General features: G+C 43.3%; 1 protein-coding gene across 1 annotated transcript; it reads right to left on the reverse strand.

Annotated features, from left to right (window-relative positions):
• Positions 1 to 4344: 4344 nt before the first annotated feature.
• On the reverse strand, positions 4345 to 7159 carry IL31 (interleukin 31). Its single transcript, XM_055323283.1, has 3 exons — positions 7048 to 7159; positions 6041 to 6189; positions 4345 to 4691 (listed from the first exon to the last, which is right to left on the reverse strand). The coding sequence occupies exons 1-3, from the start codon at positions 7157 to 7159 to the stop codon at positions 4377 to 4379; spliced, it is 576 nt and encodes a 191-aa protein (XP_055179258.1). The 3' UTR covers positions 4345 to 4376.
• Positions 7160 to 13452: the final 6293 nt, after the last annotated feature.

A 13452-nucleotide genomic window follows, 5' to 3' on the forward strand; every position in this document is an offset into this window, starting at 1 on the left:
GGGGGTCAGAGGGAGAGGGAGAAGCAGACTCCCTGTCAATCAGGAGCGCAACACGGGGTTTGATCCCAGGACCCCGGGATCATGACCTGAGTTGAAGGCAGGTGCTTAACCAACTGAGCCATCCAGGTGCCCCTGGATTTTTTTTTAAGTCATTATTTTGGAGTATTTTGATCACAAGTCATACTGTGGAAATGTTCTGGTGGAAGAGATATTAAATTTATGACAAAAATGCCAAGATCTGCTTGTCTTTTTCCTCTTTCTAGGTTTTTAGTAGATTATCCCCCCCAAAATTCTAATTACCTGTGGGTTCTTATTACCTGAAATCCAGGTAACTTAGGTGCCAAAGTTTTATTTACCTTATCAGTGAAGGAATCAGTCAGCACAGCACAGCTGGTTCAAAGGACAGAAGAAAGTCATGTCTCTCTCTCATCTGTCTATCATCAGCGAGGAAGATCAGTGCTGAAACAGAAAGATAAGGTAGCTGTTCAACTAGCCTCATGGTCAACAAAACCATCACCCCCTGGCATTACTTCTCTACTAGCTAGGAATGATTTGTACCTTATCAATTTTCTTCAAATTTCTATTGCCTCTACAAATTCACAGACTCTGGGACCTAATCCGTGAGAAATCATGTCAAAGCTTCATCCCCTGAGAGCAGCGCTGTCCAATAGAACTTCCTGTGGCCATGGAGATGTTCTATGTCCTTGTTGTCCAGGTTAGGAGCCATTAACTACATGTGGCTCTTGAACACCTAAAATGTGGCTAGTGGGCCTGAGGAACTGGATTAAAAAAAAAATGTTTGAGGGGCACTTGGGTCAGCCAGTGGTTGAGCATCTGCCTCTGGCTCAGGTCATGATCCCGGCGTCCTGGGATCGAGTCCTGCATCAGGTTCCCCACAGGAAGCCTGCTTCTCCCTCTGCCTATTTATCTGCCTCTCTCTCTGTGTCTCTCATGAATAAATAAAATCTTTTTTTAATTTAATTTAAAAAATGTTTTACTTTAAAATATATTTAGGTGTACAGAAAAGTAATATAGATAAGACAGTTCTCATATACCCTTCTCCCAGCTTCTCCTAAATAGGAATGTCTTACATCACCATTAGGTACATTTATCAGAACTAAGACATTAGGGGGATCCCTGCGTGGCTCAGCAGTTTAGCGCCAGCCTTCAGCCCAGGGTGATCCTGGAGTCCCGGGACCGAGTTCCGCATCCGGCTCCCTGCATGGAGCCTGCTTCTCCCTCTGCCTGTGTCTCTGTCTCTGTCTCTCTCTCTCTCTCTGTGTGTGTGTGTGTGTCTCTCATGAATAAATAAATAAAATCTTAAAGAAAAAAAAAGAACTAAGACATTATCACAAGTATAGGCTTAATTTGAATCTTCACCCGTTTTTTTCACTGCTATCCTTTATCAGGATCCCCTCCAAGATTACACTCAACACCTGTGTCTCTTTGGTCCCCACGTGGCAGTTTCTCCATATTCCCTTGATTTTCCTGACCCTAACACTTTTGAAGAGTTGTGATCAGGGATTGTGGAGAATGTCCCTCAATTTGGATTTGTCTGGTGCTTTCTCAGGAAGAGGCCGGGCATGGATGTGACGGAAGAGCCTCACAGAGGTGAGGAGCTGCCCTTCCCATCAGGGCCAGTTGACACCCTGTTCACTGGCTGTTTTGTCCTCCTGTGCTTGGTGCTTCAGAAGCAAGTCACAGATCTAGTCTATGATCACTGTCACAGGGAAGGGAGTTCCCCTCCACCTCCTGCAGGGAGAGTATCAAAGAATTTATAGACGTAAATTAAAATTGCCAAATGACTAGTAAATATTTGTGGGAAGATACTTTGACGCTATGCAAATTTCCTGTTTCGTCTCAGTTCACCCATGAATTTTAGCCTTCATCTGTGGATCTTGCCTACAGCAATTAGGACTGATGTGTTGTTCTTCTTTCTTCTTTCTTTCTTTCTTTCTTTCTTTCTTTCTTTGTTTTTTAAATTTTTATTTATTTATGATAGTCACACACACAGAGAGAGAGAGAGAGAGAGGCAGAGACACAGGCAGAGAGAGAAGCAGGCTCCATGCACCGGGAGCCCAACGTGGGATTCGATCCCGGGTCCCCAGGATCGCGGCCCTGGGCCAAAGGCAGGTGCCAAACCGCTGCGCCACCCAGGGATCCCCATCTTTCTTTCTTTTTAAAGATTTTTCTTAAGATTTTATTTATTTATTTATTTGAGAGAGAAATAGAGAGAGCACAGCAGAGGGAGAGGCAGAGGGAGAGGAAGGCTCCCTGCCAAGCAGGAAGCCCAACACAGGACTTGACCCCAGGACCCTGAGATCATGACCTGAGCCGAAATGCTTGAAGCACCGAAGGCAGATGCTTCACCGACTGAGCCCCAGGCACTCCTCAGATTTTATTTTTAAGTTATCTTTATACCCAACCTGGGGCTCAAACTTAGAACCCCGACATTGAGTTGCATGCTCTTTTTTTCTTTTTTTAGTTGCATGCTCTTTGAGGCATTCTAATGGTGATTTTCTATTTCCCTCATTCCTTCTATGTTTTAATCAGAATTCTGTAAGGAACATTTGTCCCTTGTCCTTCATTTATTTATTTATATCGCTACAAACTAGTGGAGATTTGTTTTACTCTTTTTTTAAACATTTGTTTTTGTTTTTTAAAGATCGTATTTGTCCATGAGAGACAAGAGAGAGAGAGGCAGAAACATAGGCAGAGGGAGAAGCAGGCTCCATGCAGGGAGCCTGATGTGGGACTTGATCCTAGGACTCCAGGATTATGCCCTGAGCCAAAGACAGACCCGTAATCGCTGAGCCACCCAGGTATCCCAATTTGTTTTACTCTTGAGAAAGACACATGGTCATCTTTTTTGCCTTATTTCCCAGTTTGGGGGTAATTTTTCTGATAATAGTAAATGTTTTCCAATATAGGACAGTCAAAAAGAATGATAGATGACCACCACAGCGGACATTTTTTGGAAAGTTTGCCCCATACGCTGTCATTGAAGACTATAGGATGTGGAAGCTTAAGAACCTGTGGGGCTGGAGGAGAAAACCCCACAAGACTAAGACTGAGAATTCAATGGCTCTGAGTCCTAGCCTCATCTCCCCTGCTATGAGAACTGAGGCAAATCATACTGTCTCTTTGGGCTTCAGTTTCCCTCTAAATAAGGTGAAGATGAAGGTGTTGGTCAACTTAGAATATCAGTGGTTCCCAGGCTTGAGAGTGCATATCAATCACCTGGAGGTTTAGTTAAAACCCAGATCATTGGCTGCACCTCCAAAGTGTCTGATCCAGTAAGTGTGAGGTGAGGGGGGGCATGGATGTGCACATCTAACACATTGCCAGGTGATACTGACACTGCTGGTCCAGAGATCACGTTCTGAGAACCATTACTCTTTGAGATAATCTCAAAGAACCATGCACAACTTTGGACTCAATGTGTATTCAAATGATAAAATCTTTGGCCTTGGCTCTGAAGAAATCATGGATGCAATGATGGAACAGAACTTTGCAGGAGCAGAGGCACCAGAAATCCAGTGTGGAACCATGCAGAAGACACTTGAGGGATTGCTCTGTACCAGGCATGCCATTCATTAAGTACTCCTAAGACCCAGTCACTGCCCAGAGAGGGACAAAGGCTGGACAGAGTGGTGAAGAGCAAGCTTGAGTCTGAATAACTGTGTGGCCTTGGGCAAATGGCTAAAATGACTCCTTGCCTCCATTTCCCCACCTATAGAAGGAGAACGGTAATGGTACTTATGTCGCCTGGCATAAAGAAAATGCTTGATAAATGGTTGTAGCTGCTGGAATTACCATTATTTGCTACTGAGCCTACCCAATGGGGAGAAGTACCAGTGATAGAAATGATCTCAACTTCCGCAGCGTGTCCCATGTTTCCTCAGCCACAACACCACCTAGTCTGGATTCTCAGCCATTAATTTTAACCCCCTCACAAAATCCAAAACAGATTATGAGAAGAATTCAATATAATTTATTAAATAATTCCCGAGGGCTCCTTCAAGGAGCATTAAACAACTCTCAATACAATAAAACCAATAAATTAACATAGGTGCCTCCTCCTGCCTTCACAGAGGCATGATGAGGATAAGATTTAAGTCTACAGAGGAAAAACATACTAATAAATATCAAGAGTGATAACAATGACATAACCTGAAGTCTTTTCGAAGTTAATTCACATATTTATACCTCAGTCCTCCCAAGACCAGCCCATCCGGGAATTCATTAAGATTATTCACTGGAATAATTTACTTGACAACTCACAGCACAGTTAGCTGTCAGTCATGTTTTCTCAAGGCTTCATATATGTCCACCATTACAAAAGAAATAGGTTCGACCAGATAGCCTTGAATGATCTACTGAGGTCCAGAGTTTAGTGACTTAAACACACTTTCCAGGCACGCCGAGAACTGCTGTAAAATCGTCAAGATGAAGCTTTTACATTCAAAAGTATCTGCAGGCACAGAAATTTCTGTTTCTCGTTCATGTTGAAATTTGAGTTTGTCAAGCTGTTCTATGATTTTATCAATAATGTTCTTATCTGATAAAGGTCTGATTGCCCTGAAATAAGGCAAGATGGCTGAGCTGTTGAGGCGTGGTGGTTGGGAATCAGAGGTGAGACACAGCAGCAAGGTACGGTTGGATTCTGGCACCCCTGTCTCTTTCTTCTGCTGTGGAATGAGGAGGAGAAACAGGTGAGCATTTGGTTTGTAGTAACAGCTAGAAGCCCCAACACTAGCGTCTGAAAGCTCCCTCTGTGATGGGCTGGGGGGCACTTCCCGCTGCCATCTGTGGCACCCATTACAATCCCCCTGGTTGTAATGGGAGTCCCAACCCTGAGAGACTGTGATCATTGCTATTTTTCCTTCCCAGAAGAAACTAAAGCTCCGTTGGTTTGTGGAGCTGGCCCAAGATCAGGTGGCAGACCTGAAATTCAAACCCATGTCAGCAGCCATCCCAAAGACTATGCGAATAACCACTGCTTCAACCTGCCTCCCCTACCCATCTGGCCAAGGCCTTAACAGCCCCTTGGACTCTTCTCTTAGCTGATCAGGGACACAGAGCTGGGGGCTAAGAGAGCATCTGGGTTTCCATCCTGCTTCTTTCTCTCTGTGTTAAAGCCAATGTATCTCAAGCTCATTGAGGGAGTATTTGCATATCTGGAAAGGCCTCCAAGATGGCAGGGAGAGTTTTTCCAAACTCCAGACCATACACTCACCTGTCCCTCTTCCCAAGGACTAAGAGCTTTTGGGTTCACCTGAAGTGCTAGTAACACCTCACCAGCCTGAACGACCTAGTCAGCTTGGCTGGTAACTAGGTGTCTATCAAAACCAAGGCTGAGGTTTCAACGTCAAGGTAGAAGAGAAGAGCAAGGCCAATTTCATGAGGTGTTTCCAGTTTTTGATTTGTTTGTTTAATCAAAACAGTCTAAGATATTCTGTCTTGATCACAACTCTAAGAAAATGAGAGTATTCAGCCTCAAACTTTCCTCCCAATGGAGTCAGGCTCAGAAGTAGACTGGGTCCTAATTAAACAATTAAGTAGCTTGCAAACAGACACTCAATTTGTTAACTGCCCTTCTCTGCAGTAAGAGAGACTCTCTGTGACCCATGTGAAGATTTTAGTGTCCTGAATTCCTGGAAACCTCACTGACAGCTTAAGTTGACATACGCTGCTCCCTAGCAGGCTCCTAAATGATCAGGCAAGACAGCCCATCTCTAGGGATATGCTAGAGGCAGGAAAATCCACGTAGTATTACTGTGAACCAAATATGTTAGAGATGAGCAGACCTACTAAAGCAGATCTTATGGTACATTAGAAGTTGAACTTCAGGCTGTCTGGGCTAATCTCTGCCTCCAACTCTCACAAAAAGTCCATTGTAGCCTGTCTCGTTGTTTCCCTTCCCTTCCTGGTGTATCCACAGCCCTAGCTTCAGGTCTAAAAAGATTTGGCTTCTTCTGGGGGCAATGGAAGGCATTTTAAAGAAATGGCTTGGAAAAGAAATCTGTAGAGCACTTACATAGTCTTCCAAAAGTCCCCTCGACAAGGGCTGTAATTCCAAGATGATTTTTCGTACATCACTTGGTGGTAGCTGATGGGTGGGTGCCATATGGGAGGACAGCAAGGTTTCCATAGAGCAGAGCAGGAACAGGGCAAACCTGGATGGTCCTGGAGAAAGAAAATGATACTGTGAGGCAAGTGACCAGGCAGACCACCCCTGCCCAGCCCAGCTGTAACCACTGCTGGCTGAACCCCTCCAGTCTTTCCCTCTATCTGATGAGACAAGACCAGGCCCATGAAACAGGCAGCAGGACACGGTAATACCTGTGTGGGAGAGCATGGTGAGGGAGCACACAAAGCCCGTTTCAGCAACAGCTTCTAGAGCCAGATGTGCTCGCCATGGTCTTCAGGAGATATATAAAGGGACAGCTGAGAGGAAAAAGAATGATCAATGTCCCGCCCATGGCAAAATCATTGCTCAGCTTTTCTCCAGAAAACACTCAAAATTCTGCGGCCAAAGGTTAGGCGAAAGCAGGGCTGGAAGGAAGCGCTGAGGTTACCCTCTAGGTGGGCAGATGCCTGACTCAGTGCAGACACATACAGGAAGATGCACAAATCTTTGCCATTTCTTCTGCGAAAAAGCTTGTTGATCTGAGTAGAAAAAATTCTGAAGCCCAGACTTGACAGGCATAACTCCTCAAGAACAGATAATTTACAGGAGCTGAGGGCCAGTGCCCCACAGGGAATTTCTGGGGAGGGTCACAGTGAGTGTGTGTAGGTGTCAGGCTGGCATGAGGTTTTCTTTCTTTTTCTTTTTCTTTTTTTTAATATTTTATTTATTCATGAGACACAGAGAGAGAGAGAAAGAAAGAGAGAGAGAGGCAGAGGGAGAAGCAGGCTCCATGCAGGGAGTCTGACGTGGGACTCAATCCCAGATCTCCAGGATCACACCCTGGGCCAAAGGCAGGCGCTAAACCGCTGAGCCACCCAGGGATCCCCTGGCATGAGGTTTTCAAACTGTATTACCTTTGGAAATTTCTAAAGCATGTCCATGCCAGTGTGTGAGGAAGGCCCCGATAAACCACTGTGAATGTGGTGAGTCAAAGGCCTTGTCTCCACTCTGTTTGACCTTGAACATCATTGGATTCTCAACTGCTCCTTGGCAATATCAAGGCCTAGAACCAGAATATGTGTTCCGGAGTTATTTGTTGAAGGCACTTATTCCTATTTTGAACGCCGGCTTTGACCAGGCACTCTTCCAGGGTCTTAGGAATAGTGGCAAAAAAGTTAAACATGGTCCCTCTCCTGACTAAGCTGGTGTTTTAGCAGGCAATGGGTAGACATGAATAAACAAGCAAGTGTCAGGTAATGATAAGAACTATGAAAATAGAACAAGGTGATAAAATAGAGAATGGCGAGTGATATACTTTAGGTCAGGTGATGAGGAATAGTTTCTCTGAGGAGGTGTCTGCTGTAGGAAGATCTGGGGAAAGGGTACTCTAAGTGTAGGGGACACTAGTGCAAAAGTCCTTGGGCAAACGTGAACTTGGTGTGGCCAAAACCAGGAAACAGGTCATGGCAGCTGGAGCAAAGTGAGGGAAGGGAAGGGTGGTGGGGAATTAGGTGGAAGCCAGGTCACAGAAGACCTTCTGAAGCCATAAGAAACTTGGGTTTTATCCCAAGTGTGACAAGGTACCCCTGGATGACTTCAGGGAGGGGAATATAGGATCTGGTATATTTGAAGAAGTGAAAATGAGAGAGGCTGCTTAGTGGAGAATGGATTGTGTGAATTCAAGATGGAAGCAGAGGACCAGTTGGTAGGTTATGTGACTGTCCAGGTAGAGATGATGGTGGCTTGGACCAGGGTAGAGTGGATGGGGATGGAGTCCACAGAACCAATTGATGAATTTGCGTGGAAGTAAATCCAAGAGAGGAATCAAGGATAACTCCTGGGATTTTTTTTTTTTAACTCCTGGGATTTTGATGAAGTGAGTGGTTGACATGCAGAGAGGAAAACAAGTCTGGAGAGGGGAAATCAAGAATCTTGTCTGGAATGAGTTAAATTCAAGATGCCCATTGGGCATCTATTCAGTGTCAAGTTAGCTATTGGATAGGACTCAAGAGCACAGGGACAAGGTCAGACCAGGGCCATCCACAGAAGCCAAGATACACAACGGAAGAGAGAGTTGAGAACCCCCTTCCACCCTTAAACCCACGTCCCCCTTCGCCCCTGCTGTCTCCTTCCTCTTCTTATCCAAGCTTCTTGACAGAGCGGTCTACTTGCACTTTTACCTTACTTCCCAAACCTCTGCAATATGGTTTTACCCTAACAATTTATTCAAAATCCTCTAGCAAAGTCATGAATTTTGCCCACATGACTTTCACCCTCTGATGTTTACTCCCATAATTTTATCGCATTACAGGGACTTTGCAGATGTAATTAAGGTTATTAATCAGCTGACCTGAAGACAGGTTGTTTGCCAGATGGGTCCAATGTAATTACATGAACCCTTAGAAACAAAGAGGTAAGCAGAGAGACTCAAAGCATGAGAAAGACTCAGCTGACCATTGCTGGCTTGAAGAAGGAGGCAGCAAGTGGAAAGCAGAGAAGAGAATGAATTTGGCCAAGAACCAGTGAGTTGTAGGAGGACCCTGGGCCCCAGCTGAGAACCACAGTCCCAGCTACTACTCTGACTTTAGCCTGCTAACACCCTGAGCAGAGAATCCAGTTACTCCATGACAGACTTCTACATACAGAAACTGTGGGACAGCAACTATATAGGTTCAAACTTCTGAGTTTATGGTATTTGCTATGGCAGTGACTGAGAACCTATATAGTCTCCAGTGGCCTTATGGTGCCAGCCTTACTGGGTTCTTCTCAGTCTTCATTTTACTTGACCCTTCCATGACATTCAGTAATGCCAACCACTTCCTCCTTCTTGAAAACCTCTTTTTCCTCTTATTCTGTGACAATATTATCCTGATACATTTTGGCCCTCTGACAGTACCTCCTCAGATAAAATCATCTTCCTGACCAGTCCTTTAATGGGTGTGTTTCCACAAGCTCCACACTTGACTCATGGTCCTCACACTTTAATATCTCTCTCTTTCAAACTCCAGATCTAAATGTCCAACTGTGTCATGGACATTTCTAGGAATGTCCCACCCTTGACATGTCCAAAGCTAAAGATCTGAACCAGGGTAATAATGATTGTGGAGATGAATAGATGTGAATGCATTGGAGAAATCTGTAGGAGGGAAAATTCATAGGATATGGTGGTTGATTGGATTTGAGGATGGTGGAGAGGGAGGAGTTGAGGACTGCTTCTGGGTTTGTGGTTTGGGTAACTGGACTGATGAGGGTGCTAACAAACAGAGAGGACCACAGGGTTCAGGTGAATGATGAATTCAGTTTTGACATGGTGAGTTAGAAGTGTCATGGAACTCTCAGGTGAAGATGTACAGTGAGCCATTGGACATTTGGATTTGGAGCTCAAGGGAAAGAACTAGAGACATGGGTGCTATGTCTGTCTATTGTACCATCTTTGGGCGCCATCTGCATATTGTGGTTGAGAAAACTGTAAGTCTACAAGAGATAACCAATGAGAGACATGTGAGGTAAGTGTGGAGGCCAGGGATACTCTTCTATTCACAGAACAGGGAGAGGAAGATGACAGTCTAAAATGCTAAGAAGGCATTCTTGAAAGGGAGAGAAATGTACTAGAAAAACATGTCATGGAACAAGATGAAAAGTGGTTTTCAAGAAGGAGGATGAGATTAGTACCATTATAAGCCATGGAGAGGTCAAATAAGATAAAGGTTGATGAGAGGCCCTTGGTTTGATAACGTGAGGTCACTGGGAACTTTGCCAGAGAGTTTGAATAAGTAGTTGGTGAAGGGAGCTATATCGGGCAGTTTAGGAAGTGGGGTAAAAGTGCACATAGACCACTCTGCCAAGAAGCTTGAATAAGAGGAAAGAAACAGCAGCGGTTAGAAGGGCTTTAGGGGTGGAAGGGGGTTTCCAGCTGTTTATTCTGTTGCGCATTAGGTTCTGAAGATCACCCAGGGCTGACCTCATTCCTGGGCTCTTGACTCCTATCCAGCTGTTGACTTGATATGGAGTAGATGGCCATGGCAACTTGAGCTTAACTCATTCTGTACAGGACTCTTGCTTTCCCCTCTCTAGGCTTCTTTTCTCTCATTATATCTCAGTCACCCAGCTGTTTCATCAAAATTCCAGGAGTCATCCTTAATTTGTCTCTTTAATTTGTTTATATCACTCATAGATGTTTTTCCTGTTCTTTAAAAGGACATGTGGCTTTTTTTTTTTTTGTCTTAGTTTTTTTGTCTACAGTTTTGGAGAATTTTTCTGATAATAGTAAAGGTGTTTTGACATAGAACAATCAAAAAGGACAATAGGTGAGTACCACAATGGGTGTTTTTGGAAGGATCATATCAATAAATTGGACTTCCTCAAAAAATGTTTGGTCTTCTAAAGACACTGTTTAGAGGATGAAAAGATAAGTGTAGACTGGAAGAAATATATTTGCAAATCACAAATCTGAGAAAATATGTAAAAAACACTCAAATGCCATTTTATTAGAATTAGGCAATAGTTTCTTTAAAATGACACCAAAAGGGGATCCCTGGGTGGCTCAGCGGTTTGGCGCCTGCCTTTGGCCCGGGGCGCGATCCTGGAGTCCCGGGATCGAGTCCCGGGATCGAGTCCCACATCGGGCTCCCGGCATGGAGCCTGCTTCTCCCTCCTCCTGTGTCTCTGCCTCTCTCTCTCTCTCTCTCTCTCTCTATCATAAATAAATAAATAAATATTTAAAAAAATAAAAATAAAAAAATAAAATGACACCGAAAGCACAAGCAACATAAGAAAAAAAATAGATAAATTATACTTCATTGAAATTAAAAACTTTTGTGGGTAAAAGGATACTATCAAGAAATTGGAAAGACAACCACAAGAGAAAATACTTTAAAATTATATGTAAAACAGGGGGCTAATATCCAGAATATATATATATATATATATATATATATATATATATACTTTTACAACTCAACAATTAAAAGACCAAAAAAATTTTTTAAATGACCAAAGTAAAAAAAAAAAAAGACCAAAGTATTCAAATTGACATTTCTCCAAAAATATATAAATGGCCAAAAAGCACATGAAAAGATGTTCAATATCATTATGAGTCAGGCATTGGAGAAACGCAAATAAAAATCACAATGAGACACATCACACCAACTAAAGATGGCTATGATATAAAAAACAGTAAAATAATAGGTGTTAGTGAAGATATAAAAAGTTGGAATCTGGGATCCCTGGGTGGCGCAGCGGTTTGGCACCTGCCTTTGGCCCAGGGCGCGATCCTGGAGACCCGGGATCGAATCCCACGTCTGGCTCCCAGTGCATGGAGCCTGCTTCTCCCTCTGCCTGTGTCTCTGCTTCCCTCTCTGCATCTCTCATGAATAAATAAATTTAAAATCTTTAAAAAAAAAAGTTGGAATCTTCATATGTTACTGATGGGAATTTTCACCATTCTCACTGATGTGAGGTGGTATCTCTTTGTGGTTTTGATTTGTATTTCCCTAATGGCAAGTGATGCAGAGCATTTTCCCATTTTCCCATGTGCTTGTTGGTCATGTGTATGTCTTCTTTGGTGAAATTTCTGTTCATGTCTTTTGCCCATTTCATGATTGGATTGTTTGTTTCTTTGGTGTTGAGTTTAATAAGTTCTTTATAGATCTTGGATACTAGCTCCTTACCTGGTATGTCATTTGCAAATATCTCCTCCCATTCTGTAGGTTGTCTTTTAGTTTTGTTGACTGTTTCTTTTGCTGTGCAGAAGCTTTTCATCTTGATTAAGTCCCAATAGTTCATGTTTGCTTTTGTTTCCCTTGCCTTCATAGCTATATCTTGCAAGCAGTTGCTGTGGCCAAGTTCAAAAAGGGTGTTGCCTGTGTTCTCCTCTAGGATTTTGATGGAATCTTGTCTCACACTTAGATCTTTCATCCATTTTGAGTTTATCTTTGTGTATGGTGCAAGAGAGTGGTCTAGTTTCATTCTTCTGCACGTGACTGTTCAATTTTCCCAGCACAAATGTTGGAGAGGATGTGGAGATAGGGGAACCTTCTTGCACTGTTGGTGGGACTGTGAACTGGTACAGCCACTCTGGAAAACTGTATGGAAGTTCCTCAAAGAGTTAAAAAATAGAGCTACCCTATGACCCAGGAATTGCACTACTGGGGATATACCCCAAAGAGACAGATGCAGTGAAAAACCAAGACACCTGCACCCCAATGTTTATAGAAGCAATGTCCACGATAGCCAAACTGTGGAAGGAGCCTCAGTGTCCATCGAAAGATGAATGGATAAGATGTGGTATATGTATGCAATGGAATATTACTCAGCCGTTAGAAATGACAAATACCATTTGCTTCAATGTGGATAGAACTAGAGGGTATTATGCTGAGTCAAGTGAGTCAATCAGAGAAAGACAAACATTATATGGTCTCATTCATTTGAGGAATATAAAAAATAGCAAAAGGGATTAAAGGGGAAAGGAGAAAATGAGTGGGAAAAATCAGAGAGGGTGACAGGACATAAGAGACTCCTAACTCTGGGAAATGCACAAGGGGTAAGGGAAGGGGAGGCAGGAAGGGGGTTGGGGTGACTGGGTGACGGGCACTGAGGGGGCACTGGATGGGATGAGCACTGGGTGTTATACTATATGTTGGCAAATCAAACTCCAATACAAAATATACAAAACAGGGCAGCCCTGGTGACTCAGCGGTTTAAGCGCCGCCTTCAGTCCAGGGCGTGATCCTGCAGATCTGGGATCAAGTCCCACATCAGGCTCCCTGCATGGAGCCTGCTTCTCCCTCTGCCTGTGTCTCTGCCTCTCTCTCTCTCTCTGTGTCTCTCATGAATAAATAAACAAAATCTTTATATATATACACACAAAACAAAATATTACTGATGGGAATGTAACATGGTGCGGATTCTGTGTAAAACAATTCGCAGTTCCTCACAGTGTTAAACATAAAGTGACCATATGACTCAGAATTTTCATTCCTAGATAACTATCCAAGAGAAAGAAAAACATATGTTGACACAAAAGTAGGTACAGGAATGTTTAAGGCAGCATTATTCATAAGAGCCAAAAAGTGAAAACAGCCCAAATGTCCTTCGCAGGTGAATGGATGAACAAAATGTGGTCTCTCCGTGCAATGCAATATTAGCCAGCCACAGAAAGGAATGAAGTGTACCGACATGTGTTATATCATAGATGAAACTTGAAAACATTATGCCAAGTGAAAAAAAGCCAGACAGAAAAAGACAAATATTTTGTGATTCCATTTAATATGAAATATCCAGAAGAAGCAAATCCATAGAGACAGAAAGCATATTAGCGG

This window comes from Nyctereutes procyonoides, unplaced genomic scaffold (genome assembly GCF_905146905.1).
Source record: "Nyctereutes procyonoides isolate TBG_1078 unplaced genomic scaffold, NYPRO_anot_genome, whole genome shotgun sequence".
In the NCBI taxonomy this organism is placed as follows: Eukaryota; Metazoa; Chordata; class Mammalia; order Carnivora; family Canidae; genus Nyctereutes; species Nyctereutes procyonoides.